General features: G+C 41.3%; 1 protein-coding gene across 1 annotated transcript; it reads right to left on the minus strand.

The window, feature by feature from the left end:
* Positions 1-1,982: 1,982 nt before the first annotated feature.
* On the minus strand, positions 1,983-18,714 carry ACTR6 (actin related protein 6). The gene is made up of 11 exons (XM_090042846.1): positions 18,559-18,714; positions 17,936-18,053; positions 17,335-17,403; positions 15,897-16,020; positions 10,241-10,376; positions 10,102-10,158; positions 9,628-9,726; positions 9,261-9,339; positions 5,533-5,704; positions 4,430-4,568; positions 1,983-2,472 (listed from the first exon to the last, which is right to left on the minus strand). Exons 1-11 carry the CDS (start codon positions 18,711-18,713, stop codon positions 2,343-2,345), a joined length of 1,278 nt encoding a protein of 425 aa, XP_089898972.1. The 5' UTR covers position 18,714; the 3' UTR covers positions 1,983-2,342.
* Positions 18,715-19,040: the final 326 nt, after the last annotated feature.

Genomic DNA, 19,040 nt, shown 5'->3' on the forward strand with positions numbered 1-19,040 from the left:
TGAAGCATTGGTTCTGAAATTCTTTAGAAGTGCTGAGCACCTGATCAGACTAGCTAATAAATACCTTTGAAAGTCTCTCTAGTTCCATGTTTCTCATAATGACTCAGTGTTAGTAGAACAGTCCTTTAGTCCAATGTAAAGTGGACAGGGACCTCCTTTGAGATGTCAGTCTATCCCTTCCACTGAGGCAAGACTGATTAGCACAGTCCTCAAACGTGCCTTATCTGTTCTTTTTCCCTGATAGAGAATTCCCAACTTTCTAAGTTTTAAACTTCAAGGGTAGTGAAAGCTTGATAAACTACTTGATTATCAGCTTTCAGTGTACAGTTTCAACTTTTTTCCACATTCAAGAAAACAAGTGACATCTACTATCATCTTTACCAGTATCAGTAGTTGCAGTAGAATGATTAATTTATTGTCACCGTATTCAGTATATGCCCTTTAAGTCAGCTACCAGATTCACTTTCTTAATAGCATGCCAGAACACTTTCCCAACAAGCTGCAGAACTGCTGCTCTCCCAGAAGCCATGAGTGCACAGGGGTTCCAGTTTTTTCACCAGGAGAAAGAAGGGCTAGAGTGGAGCTCCAGGGAACTGCTCCTGTCTTCCAGAGACCTACAAATCACACTAGTCTGGAGAAAGTGTAGGACTGCTCCTGCCTCTCCTGCAGACTGGGAAGGGGAGGGAGGGGCAGCCACCGGCTGCTCCCCACTGGCTCCTTACGCACTGGAGTTCTGTGCGGGAAGGAGGCTTTGCCCCATTGTTTCAATCTCCTCAAGAATGGGAGGATTGGAGCTGCCAGTTTGGGAAGGTGCAAGGGAAAGGGTTAAGTTACAAACTGAACATTTATACTGCTCTGTCTCCTGGAATCATTTCGAGCTGCAGAAATTTTCCACCACTAGAAACACGCAGCCTGAGTACGCATCTGGTTTGCTTCTATTCACAGGGACTTTACTGTTATGGGAACACAGTATCTAAATTTCCTATTTAAGAGTGTGTGATAAAGAGAGTTGAGGGGAATGCCTGCTACTGGGTGCCTCCACATATCCTCCCCAATGGATAGACAGCATGACCACAGGCACCTGTATTCTACCTCTGTCTCAGTGGCCTCATGCTCTGCCGGAGCTGGGCATCACACTCAGCACAAGTTAGGGGCTCTGGTGGCAAGGACAGCTCCTCCTGCACTGCCCTGTTCTCTACCTGCTGCTGCACCCCTGGATGCTGCCAGCTGGAAGCAAGGCAGGAACTGGGGTACCAGTGCTCTGCCCATCCCTACTGCAATGTGGAAGAGATGCAGCAAGTCCCCCCAGCTGCTCGTCTTGGGCTGGCTGAAGACAGGCTGCTACTGCCCCACATCCCACTCCATGCCAGTGCTACCCCAGGCCAACTGTCAATACCTTGTGGTACTGTTGCCCCCTGCAGCCAGCTCTACCCACAACCTGCCCCTAGACCTCCTGCTGTGAACAGCCACGCTCCCCGCTCCCCCAAGACTGCAGGGCTTCTCTGCTTGCTGGTAAGTTTTTGGGTTTTTTTTTTTTTTTTTTACCTCCAGCGAGCCCACCAGAAGCACGGAGCCTACACTTTTTCACAAAGCCAGCCCAAATTTGAAGTTTCTGCAAAAATTGCATAATCGCATTTTCAGTAGGTCCCTGTAAATAACTGATCACTGTCATTTAACCCATGCTTCTGTCTTTACCTGAGAAGCAAGAGGTACATGAAATGCTTTATCCACTGTAGTAAGAAAATTATTCCATAATTAATAACAGATCAACAGCCAAGAAAGAAATGGAGGGAGGACAAGTATTAAAACACTGAAAAAAAGAATAAAGTTCTCCTAAATTAGATCAGGCATCTATAGAAAAAGGTGCAACTAGTTAACTTAATATGCCAAAAAAATAGTGTAGTTGTATACTGCTCTGATGACATTACAAGTTTTAAATACTTCTAGCCATTTACAAAAGACAAAAACCAAGCTTTTTAAATGTTAAATTTATTTTTTTTCCAAAAATATGAAAATAGGCCCTATCTTAAAAGTCAGGATGAATAGTCTTCTATATATACAAGTTTTGGAACCAGTAGCACTCATGTTGAAAAAGTTTAGACTGAAAAGTCATTTTTAACACTTTGCATTAATTTTCAAACTATTTCTGATGATTCATACATTTAATAACCTGCAACGTAGTATTCCTCTGATAGAATTGTTCAAATTCATTCAAGTTTTTACTACTAATTGTATAGTCTTATAGGAAGGAAAGTTAAAACACTGTCCTAGCCTACAGAAAATTACTTTGTTGTTTAATTAAGTTCCACTTAATGTGAAACAGCAGAGTATCTATCAGTTACTTAAATATCAAATTTCTCTTCACAAATACTGTGTCCGTGTTCTTCATAGTCCTCTCGAGTTACTACCATGTCTTCAAAATCGTCGTTTTCAGAAATCAACTTTCCACCTTCCCAAGAGTAAGTAATAGGGCTGAAAAGAAGACAAGACAATTTATCATAAAGGGTTAGTAAATAAATTTTGAATACTTCAAATTGTATAGAATTTTAACAGCAAATTGTTAAAATGACAGGTCTCCTCTTAGAAGAAAACAGCCATAGTTCTGAGTAAGATGTTAAACCAGGAGAGAGTCACAATCTGCTCATAATTCTCCCACAGGCTAGCCAGTCCATTTAGAAAGATGCAAGAAAGCCTGGCCAGCAGTATCCCCAAGGATTTTTTTACTGGGTTTGAGAATTGTAGATCACTCACAGTAGTGAGGGTAAAAGTGACCAAACATGTTAACACTGAACTTCTAATGAAGATATTTGATTCCAACACTTGCATTCTCTCATCTCTAATACTGCAGCTTTCCAAGTGATTTTGAAAATGAGTCATTTAAAGAAGAAGTGAAGCACTATGAAGTTAGGCAAATTTTAATTAGAACTTGTTAAACTGCAGACAGAACTAATTTTTTATTTAATCAAATATCCACATACAAACAGATGCATCACACATTTACTATAAATACTATGGCTTCAGCTTAAGACTCTGTTCATTTCTTGACAGCAGGAATGTCAAGCTTATGGCCCCTAGGCCAGATAACTCACAGAACTGGGTCTTCCAGCCTACAGAGCTTCTCACAGGTCAGAGAACCCACTTCTACAGGGCAGATTCAGTTATCAGGGCTCATCATTACAGCATTAATCCCCACTGTTTCAGCCAGAATCCAGAACCAGGGAGTAAGTACCACATCTGCTCTGGCAGCTGCAGGAATTAATATTACAGCTTGTGGGTTGTGTGGCTTGTGGGCCCAACAAATGTTGACATCCCTGCTGCTCTATAGACATCCCAATCAATTTGTTTTGGGGTTTTTGAGAGATCACACTTGATCTGAGTCTTCAAGAGGCGGAGAAGCGATGAGCCTTTTAATTTCCAGGCATATAAAATGACCATTTACCTACTTAATACTTACTTGGAAATGAGTCTTTAACACGTCCTCCCTCCCCAATTTAGTATTCAATACTATATGGCTAATACTAATTATGCAAGCTTTGAGTCAGATAATATAAGACAGCAATTTAACTATAAGATTTAAAACACTGCCTTGAACCCAAGGTTTAACTCCCACTACTAGGATTGACTTAGTCTTTCACCCTCACAAGCTAGGTAAGGATTTCATAGCATATACCCTAAGTGAATAGCCATACCTGAAAAATGGCAACATACTAATCTGGAGTATGTACCCATCCAAACAATGCTCTTTAAATACACAGAATTTTAGATGACTGAGCCACCTGCATCAGCTATATAAATCTTCCCATAATACTTTTTAAAAAGGTAAAGGTCTGTCCTAGTGTATTTGTCCAAATTTCATACTTTTAATAACCTACAATATAGCATTCCTCTGGTAGAATGGAGCTTTTGTAATTCCTTCAAGTTTTTTAAAATAATTTTCACCACTGCTGTGTGCTTCCCTATATGGCTGCCACTCTCCAAACCTGGAAAAGCAACTACATGCCCAGTGACTTGGTGTGGCACACTCTGTAATACTTTGAACTTCTTCAGATTCAGAGATGGCATATGCATTAGATTGTATGCTGACTCACTTGACTTCATCAGTGTTAGGAATTTACTATCATGAATATTTCGCTGAAATTAACTGTTATGCAAATATACAAAATGAAGTTTTTACTGTGTCACATACAGGAGAGGCAGGTGGTATGGAAGCTTTTTAAGTCAACTAAAAACTGACTAGAATGATTTAAAAACACCCTTCTGGTCCAATTTTGGGCAACTTAAAGATATCAACTTAAGTTAAATGATAGCATATAAAAAGTGCCGCAGCTAAAGCATCTTAAAATCAGTAAAAGAATTCTATACAATACCAATTCTGTCAGAAGAGCCAGATATGAAAATAAATTCACTTAATAAATTGTTTAGGACTCACTTTTCTGGTAGAACAACAGAAACATCATAATCAGTTGGAGTCAGGCATCGAACTTCAGAGTATACTCGATCCCTGAAGCCTGGGATAAGAGTGTTTCCCCCAGTCAAAACAATATTCTTGAAGAAGTGAGGCTGCATTTCTTTAAAAAGAAAAAAAAAAAAAACACGTTTAAAAAGTTCTCTCCAATTTCTTTAATGCTTGTTCGCTCTGTTCTAAATATTATTAGAAGAGTGCTAGTGGTCACATTTAGAAATATAAGTTATTATATGGGTAACCAAATCTAGGCAATGTGCATGTGCAATGGCCGTACTCAGGACCATAAGAAAGCAGCACTGGAAAAGACCTCACAAGGCCATCTAGTCTACCCCCCTGCTTGAATGTTATCCTGTGTAGTGTGAGCATGATTAATCACACATTTTTAAAAAAGAAAAGTAAGTGGCATCCTCTACTTGATGAGGTATTCAGGATTTGGAAAGGAAGGTGAGGAGGAAAAGAAGCGGATTTCATAAATACTAAATTTCCCAACCCAGTTTAAAGGAAAGAGTAGTTTATTCTTTATTTCTATGACTAATGTAGCTTCCTGGCTTCATGGGGGCAGCTGTGATGTGAAGCAGTGTACCCCAGAGCTGTCCAACTGCCACCTCTGGATTGCATCAGGGCCTCCAAAAGATTAAAACTGCGGCCCCCAACTTCCCAGTCTCAATGCTGCTCCCATTCACTCTCCAGTTGCTGCTGCTGGAATCTCTGGGCTCCACTTCCCTCCTTCTGCTTCTGCTGTTCTGGAAGGTGGAGTGGGCCAGCATGCCAAGGGGCTTCTGAGAACTCAGGGACCTTGCATGGCAGTGCCATTGCATTGTGGCAAGTGAGGCAGAGGGACCTATGCAGTGTTGAGAAGGCATGCAGACTGGGGATAGCATAGCCAGGGAGGAGTAGGAGAGGTGCAGTGTGATGGCATGTGATGCAATAACTAGTAAGTACACACAATTAAACACATTACACTTCAATCATAATGTGTAGTTCTGTAATGATTTGTATATCAATAAGCCTAGGGCTCTAAAAAATATTCCAATTTCAAGAACATATTTGAAAATAGTGTTAAATACCTTCAGGTAAATTCTGAATTGAATAAACAATGGCTTCAGGAATTCCCATTTCTTGAATGCCAATATCTGATGGGTGAAAGAGTATTTCTGGTACAGCAAATCTTTCATTTGTTAAACGAAGTATTTGTTCTCCAGTCTTGTATTTTCCACTTAAAATCATTTCTTCTCTTGGCTAAAATTAAACGAAACAAACATGAAAGACTATCTCCTTTAAAAGAAAAGTAGTCAAACATGCTAGGACAGTGGTCAAAAACCATTTCTGTCAGCAGGCTAGAATGGCCCAGCTTGGGTCTAAAGCAGGCCAGTGCTAGGCCCTGGCTGCTGCCACCTACCCAGCTTCAGCATGGCATAGGAAAGCTCCCCACCACCCAGCTTCATAGTGGCACAGTGTGGGCAAATCCCATCACTGAAGCCCCAGCTTCACAGGCTGGATTCAATGGCTCCTTGGGCCATAAGTTGCCAAGCTCTGTACTAGAATAATATTTTTATTTGATCTCATTGATTGATATTCGACTATTACAGCAATTTTGAAGGTAGGAACCTTCTACAATGGTCTTGTTTCCTGACAAACTTTTTTGAGAGGATATACACTCCAAAATGCTCGTTTCCCCTTTAAGTTCAAAATGTAGAATTTTTATTAGGGTAAGGATTAGACAGTAGGATCAGCCTGAATACAACAGGAAACTTTGCCGATGACATGCTTTTGCAGGAGCTCCAACCCAACCTTCACACTGATATCTGTAGTTTTGCCTAAGCAAAATTAACATACAGAAAAACCATGCAGAAATGGTAAGGGCCACTTTTGCATCAGTGTTAATAGGATCACAACAATTTGCTGTATGTAATCATGTAATCTTTTGGGGCTTCTTTTTAAAACAGGATTTTGGCTTTCTTGATTAGCTAGTTAAACCTAATTAAGACAGACTCAGGAGTCCAAGCTATTTAGCTGACTGGAAATTTTACCTCACATCTCTAAATGATGCTACTAAGAAGTAGTTTCATGTAACCTTGAGCAGTGGCTCTCAACCTTTTTAGACTCAAGGCACCCCTCAGAAAGTTCCAGATCTTAAAATTTCCATTCTTCTTTTTTGCCTACTAAAAAAAGAGAGAGCAATCTTTCTGTTGCAAAAAGGCCACAACTATGGATTTCTATTTGAAATTTCTGGGTTTATCTTGTGAATCATGTTTATAAATCTACATAGTGTGGCACCTTTGAAAGGATCTACAGGCAGCCCAGGCTGCTATAGCATCATGGTTAAGAATCACTGGCCTAGAGACTGGATGTGAGATTAAAAAATAAGATCTCTCTTCTAGACCATCTTTAAAATTCAAAAGCTAGCTAAGAGATATTATTAAGGCAAAAATGGTTAGCGAGCTGGTGAACATGACTTAGGAGGCTGAGGGAGCCTGGAGAAGAGAAGACTGAGAGGAGATTTAATAGTAGCCTTCAACTACCTGAAGCGGGGTTCCAAAGAGGATGAAGCTGGACTGTTCTCAGTGATGGCAGATGACAGAACAAGGAGCAATGGTCTCAAGTTGCAGCAAGGGAAGTTTAGGTTATATAGTAGCAAGAATTTTCTTATTAAGAGGGTAGTAAAGCACTGGAACAGGCTCCCTAGAGAGGTTGTGGAACTCCATCCTTAGAGGTCTTTAAGAGTTGGGTAGACAAAGCTTTGGCTGGGATGATTTACTTGGGGATAATCATGCTTGGAGCAAGGGGTTTGGACTAGACCTCCTGAGGTCCCTTCCAACCCTAATTTTCTATGATTCTGTGATTAATTAAGCCTTGGAAACAATTTCCTTCGGTTGGGGCACACGCATGGAAATATTCAGCCTTGAAAGTGTAAGTAATAGAAGTCAAGGTGCTATAATGGAAAACAGCATTCAGTTCAATCCCAACATTCCAACAATGGCATGATCACCAAAAGACATTGCTTTTAGAAACAAAAACAAACAAAACCCACATAACACAACACCCCAGAAAAACTGCAGCAACCACACTTCAATTGATTTAAGTCAGTATTTGAGGTCCAAGCATTACCAGAACTTCACTAGGTCAGAAGTGAAAGCAGCTGAAAGTTACCAGGATCAGAACAGTGCATTATTAGCATCATTTGCTTCCCTTTGCTTTGGAAATATTAATTTGAAGTAAACATTTATAGGCATAGGTGCTATAATCAATAAACTTCAGGCAGAACTTAGTCTGAATAAGATGAACAGGAAAGTACACAACCATTGTCATTCTTAGATTGTACTTTTCATATACCTCTCGGGGTAGAGATATCAGGATTACTCATTAAAAAAAATTAGAGCATAAAAGCAAACAAATCAGAATATAGCCAGCAAAGTTAGAAAAAACAAATGACATGCTATACATTTTTCAGTGAAATAAGAAACATAGAAATATAAATATAGCAATTCAGTTGTAATGCCATAGGTAGTGTTTTTCAAAATGTAGCATAAAGTTTTCCAAGAATATTAAAAACGACTTTGCAGACTCAAGTTACTAGGGGGACCTATACACATGCCTGACACGATAATTAGTATGCATCAGAGCAGAGACTTGATTAATCAAGTCTGCTGAAGCATGCTAATTAACATGCTTCTAGCAGCCTCAGTGTCTCATGTATTCAGGATCCCTGCCAGAGATGTGGGGCAGAAAATTTTTCAGTGCTTTATTTTTCTGTGGGAAATTTTCTATTTCTAAAAATTCATTGTTTCATAAAATTCATTAGTAACATGGATGGATGCCAATACAATGTTAGGCAAGCTTGGCAGTTTCAAAGTTGTAATTAATGTTTTTCAGGTGATTATCCCTAGGAAGTGTGGAAGAGGGTACATACATGTTTTATTGATTTGTAAGCAGGAGGGTAAATACACTCACATAATAATCCAAGCCAAAAATCAAATTATGAATCCACCTAATTGGCTGTGCAGGTCAAATCAAAACTAAAGCATAGCAGATCATGCCCAGTTCTTCGGGTGTGCTAAAATTAGTGTGTCAACAGTTTTCAGTGCCTTCGGGTTTTTTTCTTAAATTTAAACAAACAATGTAAGGGAAGTACAAGCTATTGTGTTTTGTCTTTACATTTTTACAAGTATTCCAATAAAAAAAAATTATTTCCACATAAAACTTTGATTTTGTTTGAACATAACACATAAACCACATTAAGTGTGCTGTATTTCATTTTTTTCCTAATCAAATATTTCAGTTTAAATGCTACTGGAACCTAAAATTAACACGGGGGTACTTTTTTAGTGTTGTTTACTAAATATAAGTCAAACAGGCTAAATCAGATCACGCTCTATTTAGGGCACTGGAAAATTTTCCAATTCAAAGTTTCCCAGAAAACCCACATCTCTGAACCCCGCGTTTCAAAATGGAAGTGTGGGTGCTTTAATTAAAGCTCGTCAAACAAGCTTTAGTTAAAGTGTCCCCCACTGCCATTCTGAAGCACAGGACACTGAATACATGAGATACTGTGGGTGCTTTAATTACAGCAGCTCCCAAGAAACGCTCTAAAAAGTGTCCCCTCCCATCCCAGAGCATGTGTAAAGATGCTCTACAACTATATGAAACTCAAGACTCTTTTACTGTTAGACACTAATTCTTAGTGCAGAAAGGGTTACCAATATAATCAAAAAAGAATTCCATCCCTCAACACTTTGCACTGAATTTTTAAACAAACATTGCTAAAAATATTCTAAAAACCCGACGTCTTAATTACCTTACAAAACCCTTTTTTAATTGTGCTGAAGTCTGGTAAAACATAGTCTATCATTACTGTATTTTCCTCTCCTTTCAACCTGGAAAAAAAACAATATAACAGTTAAAATACATACCAAATTTTGGAGGCCTTACTCAGGCTGCTGCCAACAGGCTACCAGGCAATGCCCCCATCCCCCCAAATCTGGTACCAAATCTGGCGTGACCAGCTGCTTGGCACCCCCCAACCCCACTGTTGAATCCGCCACCAGCTTCCTCACGTCCCGGGGTGGGGCCCCACACAGGCCAATTTGCCCTGGGCCCCACACTCTGCTTGGGTCATCTGTTTGGAAGGATCAAATTGCTTGTTTAGAACATAAAATACATACTTGGCAATTTCCATGTCCTTGTAAAAATCCTGAGACACATAGCATACATCTTCTTTCACCTGATTAATTACATGCGTTTCATCCATAACATGGAGCTGCCTATAAAGATTACAGAGTTAGAAATCATTTACTCCAAACATTGCTTATTTTTCTTCACTGTTCAGTTACCGTTGTTTTCAGATTGCAGAAAGTTGATGTTTTAACATAAGACATATATTAACTTACAAAAGCAGTTCTGATCGCTTGAAGGATATGAAGGGTCTTGTATTTTATATATGTAGTATGACAGGTAGATGCAGCTTAGTATCACTTGCAGTGTATTTCAATAAACAAAATTCCACTGGGAAATTATGACTGACACTTCAAATTTGGATTAAAGACAGCATGAAAACACACATAAATTAATAAAACTAATCTGACTTCTAGTTAGCTTTGACTCAAGGGGTCATTTGTTTACAGTTAGCTCATCCTTACCTGTAAGAGATGATCTCCTTTAGATGATTGGTTAAGAGCTTACCTCCAACATTAATCCTTAAAACAAGGAGAAAAAATATATATTGGTCAATCTTAAAACAGACAAAAAACATACCACTAAAGAAATACGTCCATTTACCTAATAATTGCCTCTTTCTTCTTTTTACTTCGGCAGTAGGGTACAATGTGTGTAAAGGAGTAGCCACTGTCCACAATGATACAACACAGCTCAGATGGATTATCCCGGAAATACCTATGTGCACTGAGAGCCCCAGCTGAAATATAAAAATAGCATCCCCATGTGAATATGAATGTACAATTTAGATTTGTATATAAAATATAAAATACTATCCATCACATACTCTAAACAGATTTTTCTGATATGTCCAGACTCTTTCAACATTCACTGGTTTTTGACCACTTCTGTAACACTTTTCATTTCCAAAGAACTTTACAAATAAGGAACAGAGATGGTTAATAACCAAAATTCTACCTACCATTGCCAGTGTGGAACAAAATAGCAATTCTATTACAAAAACTCAAGCAAGAGAGGAGAGAAAGAAATGTTTCAAAGGGAAGCATACATTTTGAAAAACTTGTCAATGGGATGCATCCATTCAGAATTAAGTACATTTTCAGTTAGATGCAGTATTCAAATCTTTAGTCACCTCTCTCACCAATCTTAAAAAAAAACTTGGAAAAAGTTAAAGAATTGTTAGCATCCTGTAGCAGGGCACTAGGGTGCCTGCTACTGATAACAGGAAATGGATTCAGCTGCCATTCATTAGGGCACCAGGTGGCAGTTGACATGGGAACTAATTGGATCAGCTGAACGCCAGGGGGCGAGGCTTGGCCTTCATAAGCAGGGAAGGCTGAGGCCAGAGACAGTTCCCCTCTGGCAGCTCAAGGAGCAAGAGCTCTGCTAGAGTGAGCAGGGTGGTGTTGTGTAGCAGCATGTGGATGCGGGGTGGAGAGGACCCTGACAGGGATGAGAGAAGGATAGCCAGGTTGGCTTAAAGATTCGTGTTATGGCCTAGGGGCCTTGTGTTTCTGTTTGGGGTGTTGTGATTATTACACTGAAGGACCAGGCGAGGCTGTAGGGGTGGAAGAGGCCTCAAGGGATCTCCCCAGTAAAGTGGGGGAGTTCCTGGCACCACAGAGGGTGCCGTGTTGTGGGGTTGTCCCGACCCCAGCCCATTAGGGCAACTTCGGGAAGAGTCCAGTAGGGCGTGGGCCCAGGAAGGTGGGTTTAAGTAGTGGGGGGTCCTGACCCCAGCCCAACGGGGGCATTACCAAGACAGGCCCCAATTGGGAAGAGCCCCAGTGGGGCAGGGCGCGCGAGTGCGGGCATAGAGACTGTGGGGCGCAGGCCAGTATGCAAGTGGCTGCGGCTGCGGAACATAAGGGAGGCAGGCCCGAGTGGGGCACTGCCTGTGAGATACGAAGCCCCGAGAGGGGAATAAGCCCATTGGGAAGTCCGGGCTGGGTGAGAAGGGGCGCAGTCAGAGAGAGACACCCCAGGAGGGGGCGCATATATTGAGTAGGCCCCGAGAGAGGACCAGCACAGGGACTAGAACCAAAGTCCCGGTATAGTAAGACCGGCCCTGTGCCAAGAAGGCAGCCTCCCATTGATAATACAAAGATCAAAGACGTGGCGGGCAAGATAGAGGGTGCATTCAAAGCCCAGGTTGGCACAGTAGGCAAGGGCACTAGGGGAGGTCAAGGCACCCCTAGGGGCAGTCCTGCCACACATCCTTAACTCTGAATACAAAAAGCATTTTCCTTTGACTTATTTCAATAATACAAATAATAGTACAGAGAACCAGAAATAGAAGAGAAATCACTAGCAACCAACTGAAATTGTGTGCCATTTTCTCATGAAAAATAATCTTTTTATAAGCATTCAAACCATTCTCTTCTTCTCCTTAAAAGAAAATGACTGGATTTCAACTTGACAAATTTCAAAAGGAGGATTTTAAGAGACTGCCTCGGGGAATTTGTGGGAGGGTATGTCTCATACAAATAGAAGAAAATACAGAATAAAACAAACTGAAAAGAGGTATGGTTCCCTCAGCCCCAAACTTTTAGTTAAAGGTCTTCAGGAAATGTGAATATTAACTTTGTCTCCCTTTAATTCTAACTTCACTGGTCTTAGTTGTTGCCAAACTGGATAAGGGCACAAACAGGGCATTAAAGGATGACAGGGCCATTGCCAAGAAACAAACTGCCTTCTTTACACCTGTCCTCACTGTGGAAGATGTTAGGGAGATTCCCCTCACCAAGTCTACTCCTCTCTCTAGGAACAAGACAATGGAACTTAATAACTGAGGTTTCAATAGATGAGGTCGTACAGTAAGTTGATAAACTAAACAGTAGCACAACACCAGGACCTGATGGCATTCATCCTAGAATCCTCCTCCTGAAGGAGCTCAAACTGGAAATTGCTGAACTCAGGTTGCATATTGCAGTTCGATTGCTAAACACAGCCTCGGTACCAGAGGACTGGAAGGGTGCCCTTGTGACACCCATATTTTATAAAGACTCCAAAGGGGACCCAGGGAACTGAACTATCAGCCAGCATGTTTAACTTCTGTTCCTGGAAGACCGGTAAAGACAAATTGTTCAGAACATGGATGAACACAACTTGCTGGGCGGGGGGAACCAACATGGTTTTGTCTCACTGACCTACTAGAGTTCTCTGAAGGTGTCAAAATGCAGGTGGGTCAGGGCGATCCAGTTGACACAGTATATCTGGACTTCAAAATTGGTCCCTCAAAACTCTTAATTAAGTTAGGTAGTCATAGGATTACAGGGAAGGGAATTCATTCATGAATTCAAAATTGTCTTATAGAAAACAAAATCAGTCTAATGGTCAGTTTTCAGGATGGAATTACGTAAAGGGTGGGATCCCCAAAGGAATGTGTGTTAGGGCCAGCGCTGTTTAATATCTTCATAAGTGGTCAGGAAAAGAGGATGAGTAGAAACATAGCCAAATTTGTAGATGAGACAAAATTATTTAAAGAGGTAAAGACCAAGGCAGATTGTGAGGAAGGATAACCCAAATTATACCTAAATTATGATGGGCTCTACATTAGCTATAACCACTAGGCATGTGCAAAGCGGCTAGTATTTGCTTCAGGTTCGACCGAATCAATTTGGCCAAATCTAATTCAGAGATTCAGCTGCTGCTGAATCTCCGAATCAAACAGGCTGTCCCCACTGCCTGCTCTCCCAGCCCCATCAATGGCTGCCCCACCTAACCCCAACGTATGGGTGCTTAAAAAAAAAAAAAGACCTGGGGTCAGACGAGGCCTGCCAAGCCTGATGTGCCTGCCAGACGAGGGGGGCAATCCCCACTGCCCCCCACAGCCAGTGAGCTTGTGGCTTTTATTTTAAAGCCCCGGAATGCTGGGGCTGGGCAGGGCAGCCATTAACGGGGCTGGGAAAGCAGGTGGGGTGCTCAGGGGGGCTGGGGGAACAAGTAGGGGATGAGGCATGGCAGGGGTCCCCCCATGGTCCCAACCCCCTACTTACCAGCATGGAGCCTGGGTCCAGCTCCTTGCTGCAGCAAGTGGAGACTGCCTGAATTGCCAAATCTCTGAATCAATTCAGACCTTTTTATTGATCTCCCAATTTGATTCAGATTTGGAGATTCAGCTGCCAAATCAGGCCAAAGCTCCTCCTATCAAGTCAGCAACCGAAGCTTTGCACAGCCCTAATAACCACACAGGAAAGATGTGGGAGTCATTGTGAACAGATAGCTAAAAACATCAACTCAATGCTCAACTATTGTCAAAGGGGCGAACAAAATATTAGGAATTATTAAGTAAGGAATTTTAAACAAAGCAATGCATCATGCCCCTTCATAAATCCACACTTTGAATATTGTGCCCACACCTCAAAAAGATGATAGAAAAACTAGAAAGTGTACAGGGAAGGGCAACAAGAATGATTGGTGATACAGAGGGGCTTCCATATGAGAAGAGACTACAGAAGCTAGGCCTATTCAGCTTAGAAAAGAGAAGCTTGAGGGGGACATAAGTGTTTACAAAATACTAAATGGTGAAGAAAAGGTAAATATGGATTTATATTGTGAAAGATAGTAAATAATAAGAACTAGGGGTCACAAAATGAAACTAGAAAAAATAAGTCTAGAACTAACAAAAGGAAGTTCTTTTTCACACTGTGTCTATAATGCATGGAACTCATTGCCACAAGATGTTGTGGAAGCCAATTGTTTAATCAGATTCAAAAAGGGATTGGATAAATTCTTTGAGGAAAGGTGCATCAGTGGATATTGAGCATGGGGAGTTAGGGTCACAGCCTCTGAATCAGAACTTCCTGGACCTGAAACACTGCAGGCTGCAAGTGAGAGAGGAACAGTGGAAAAAACCCTGGTTGTACCCTGTTCATTATCCCTTTCAGCACCCACTCTCTGCCACTGTGTGGCACAGGACACTAGGCAAAATGGATGTATTATCAGACCCAGTAAATGGCAGTTCTTATATTCAGAAACTCCACTCTAAACAAGAAGCTGTGGGTACGAACAGGAATTTTGGGAGAGGGAGCAGTACAGGCATTCAGCTTTTAGCCACCCCCTCTCCCCTGCTCCCCCAAACTGGGTTGACCCCTCTAGTAGACTACTTTGGGTATTCTGTATAAACGTTAACAAGCTCAAGTGAATTAAAAAGAGGCTTTAAAAGACACCATTGAACAGCATATCATAAACTACTGTAACCCTTGAGAAGAAGTGTCTTTTAAAAGATTTTCATTAGTACAGATTATGCAAGAGTATTTCCCAAAAAGAAAATGGAGGGCCTAATTCTACCTCATTCCGGTTACTGAAAGCAGGATCAGCTTTGCTGTGCCCCAGATGTCAAATACACCATTTACAGTATGTTACAAAGGCTATGATCCTTTCTCCATACAAACATATTAAGACATTTGCCCAGTTTGCTTTTCAATTTTTTAAATCCTTTCCAAAACAAAGAGAACTGTGAACATAAGATATCCCTCAGGACCCTCAGAGCAGGTACTGTATTGCAGATTATTCTTTGGACAAGTCATATTATCACTATTTTCAGGTACTCCATAGGTTGTACTGCATCTAACTAAGGAACAAGTTATGAATGAGCCTCTCAAATATTACCACATCCAAAAAGGCATGTACATGCAACCTCTGTGCTAGATCTGGGAATGCCAATATGAAGCGCATCCCACCTACTCCTGCTCCACAACCTATACATTCCAGAAATTGGGCAATGTAGATTGGGCAATGGAGCTGCTTTGAAGTGTGCTAATAAGCATGCCCAAGAGACAGCCTAAAAGCGCACCTGGACAAATATTCCACACTGTTATAAGGTGGCTAACATTTCCTTATTTTCAGAGACTGATGAATGCAGAATGGGAACAGATCGACAGGATGTTCTTTAGAGTAGTGCTCTCAGGCATTAAACAGTGTTTAAAATGTGACTATGAAATCTCTGATACCTGTCAGCAGAAACTAACCCAGTCTTGACAGAGAATGGAGATTTAAAACAAAGCATGTTTGTCGCATTGATTATTTCCCTGTTGCTCCTCACATTTTTTGTTGTTACATACCTAGATCTTCTATGGAGCTATAAATAAATAGTAAGTGTAGGAAAAACATTAGGTATATATATACACAATCTAATCCAGGTTTGGAATGGAATACTGAAAAGTGCCTTGCTCCTCAAGAGTCAGGAAAACAAATGAAGTCCATTCCTTAACACACAGGTTAGGTTTAAGCACATTAAAGCAAAACATCAACTCACCGTTTACTCTAAGAACCGCTTGGAACTGATATTCTTCAAATAAGATTTCATTCATAGATTCTTGAATTGAACCAAAGTTAAAATAAGGTTCAGTAATAATAATATTGGTATCTACAAAGTCCACCTATAAGGAGGGGAAAAAAGGCAATTTTAAGAATCATATTCTCAATATTCTTTTTAGAAGAGTGAGTGAGGTCGCACTTCGGTAACGAACAGCATTGCCACCAGCTACATCTATATGGAGTTCAGTTCAGAGGTGAGAACGTTTTATTTTTTTTAAACAAACTATATATAAAATTGTCACTGCTGTATCACGCGTGTTAAAAATTCACAGCACCCCTTAGTGTACCCATTTTAATGCTGTATCCCTTAATAAAAAAAAAAAGCTCTCTCTTTATGCATCTTAAAGCAACACTTCAATGAGAAAATAGAAAGGAAAAAAAAAAAAAAACCTTATAAAAAGAAGCTTCCTGTTAATTCTATTAACTAAAAAAAATCTTTCTTCAAAACCCAAACATTTGCATTGAGGCATGTTTTCACTAGTCACCTTAAGTGGTATCTTGACCCCAATGAAATCAACGACAAAATTCCTTCCAACTTCGGCAAGGCCAAAATTTCAGCAGCAGATTTTCTTCAGATATTCAGATCTCAGACTAAGAAGGGTTTTCACAATGTTTGGCCACTAAAGGAGGTAGACCACAGAGATCACCAATTCCTCTCTTCTGAGGTCACTCTTCAAAACAGTTAGGTTCAGACTTTCCCTAATATGGTGTATCCTGACACAACCTAATAGCTTAAAACCAGCCCAACTTTACCTAAATATATACAAAAATATCTTGACGAGATACTTTGACTCATTAGCCTCCCTTAGGTCTTACAAAGAACTGTTTTACAAGCTGTAACAGCAAGAAACCTTCAAAATAAAGGCTAGAAGCTTCAATGCTCTCTAAGGCAAGAGGAATTAGATTTGGCATTGTTACATTAATTTATTATAAAAATGAGAAATTCATGGATAGAAGAGACAACCTGATCTCACAAGACTATAACTGTCAGGTAATGTCACCCCTACTTGCACTTCAGCCACTGTCTTTCACTTCCCCATGCTCTCAATAATAACACCAGTCACTGCAAACAAATTCATGAAAACAATCAAGTGTTTTTATGAACGGAAGCCCTAAACTTGCAAACCCCTGCATGTATGTTTATCCCAGGTGAATGTTTCCACTGAAGTCAGCAGAGACACTCCATTTGCAGAATTACAACCTGACGAACTACTACAAAGCTTGAATTAATACCCTTTCCAATATTCTAAACATCATGGATTTTGAAAGAAAGTTCAACAGATATTGATTGCAATCTGAAAAAGTGAATTTGCCAATTGGTTCAGATTACTTTGAATCGGCATTTAGAATACACAACTATTTACAAGTTCTATTACCTGATACATTTCCTTTCCAAAAAGGTAATCCCAAACCTGTCTCTGGACATCCCAGTTTACCAAGTAACCCTATAAGTTTGAAGAAAAAGGAAAAAGACGACAGCATTATATAGAATATACAACTTATATTTACTGACTTAACGTTTTTACATGTTCACGCCTCCAACACTGGTTTTTATAGGCATACGTAGCCTGATGAAACTTGGAAATGAGAGATTCTTCATTAAGATTATTGAAATCCTTCCAGTCCTATTTAAAATGTTAAGCATATACAACAGGAAGGAGGGAACACCCCCCCCAAAGATAACTAATAGTATCACTGTGGTATTCCCCAGAAATCAATGGATAATAGCAGGTATCATACTGCAAATCATGCTTCCTACATAAATAACATTTGGTAGAAGGTTATAGAAGCTACATTTCATGCTTTGTACTGAAACGTCACATTGCTATACTTGATTCTTATTTTAAACAGTGTTTACATTGCTCAAAAAAAACCCCAAAACGCTCCATACCACAAGACCAAACAATTTATTCCTTAAAGCACCATAGACCCACAACAGACTACAATGGTGAAACTACACAACTGATCTCACATGACCTTCTGAAAAGGGAGGATGTAAAAAAGCCCAGAGGGATCTTTAATTTCGTCCAACTGATTGGCAGTGAAAGTCTTCAGGCGGGCCGTCTTTGACCGGAACTGGCAGTTGGGAATCACACTGAAACAGCAAAAAAAAATAAAATAAATGCAGACTGTTTAACCAGTATCCAAGTTGTAGCCCTGTTGATCTAGAAGCAAAAGGAATCAGAACTCACGATAGGCGATATCTTTTATTAGACCACCTAGATTTTTGCAGAAAGATTCCTTTAATTGCAAGCTTTCAGGCACAAGCACCCTTCTTCAGGCATCAGAGAAAAGACAATTCAGCTAGGCATTGCAGCAGCCGGCCTGACAGCACTTCTCCCTTGAAAATGAACTCTAGCACCTTTTGGCCTCCCTGATGTTTCCACCAGCAGGTGCTGCAGAAATCCTCCACTTCCCCCTTGCTGCGGCACCACCAGGCCCATCCTGCTCTGCAGGGACCAACACACCCCTCCTTCCGGGGCCAAGCCAAACGTGGCTCTAGCTGCCCCCTCCACAGCCAGACACTCGAGTGCGGGGAGCCCTGCAGGTGGTGCTGCTCGGCCCGCGGCCGCCTGTGAGCGGTGTTCCGGGGCGCTCACCTCACGCGGTCGTGGCTGTAGCCGATCTTGGCATTGTAGGCGCCGTTATCCAGCACCAGCGTCGCCATGCTGTCCCCAGCTCCGCCCCCTCCCGCCACTTCCGGTCTTTGCTCCCCAGCGGTTACCATAGAGCTGAAGCTTCGCGCGCGCTGCATGGTAGGAAACCGGAGCCTTCCCGGTACAACTGCGGGCCTCGCTGGCTCCAGGGCGCGTGCGCCGCGGCTGGGGGCAGAAGCTGCGGCTCTGCGGCGCTGTAGCGGCCCCTGGCGGCCGTGCTGCGCCTCGACTCGGCGTCGGACGCGCCTGGTGTGCATGTGCCTGCGGACCTGCCGGGGCCTTTCTGCGTGCTTTGCAGCTAGGAGTTAACAACAAGTGAAAACTTTACAAGAAGTTGAACACTACGAGCTGGCGTTTGCCAAGAGCTGCCTCCAGTCTAAGGAGGGAGCGCCTGGGGGCTAAAAAAAAAAGGTTGATCACCACTA

This window comes from Crocodylus siamensis, chromosome 4 (assembly GCF_052110815.1).
Source record: "Crocodylus siamensis isolate JL-2025a chromosome 4, ASM5211081v1, whole genome shotgun sequence".
NCBI classification, from domain to species: Eukaryota; Metazoa; Chordata; order Crocodylia; family Crocodylidae; genus Crocodylus; species Crocodylus siamensis.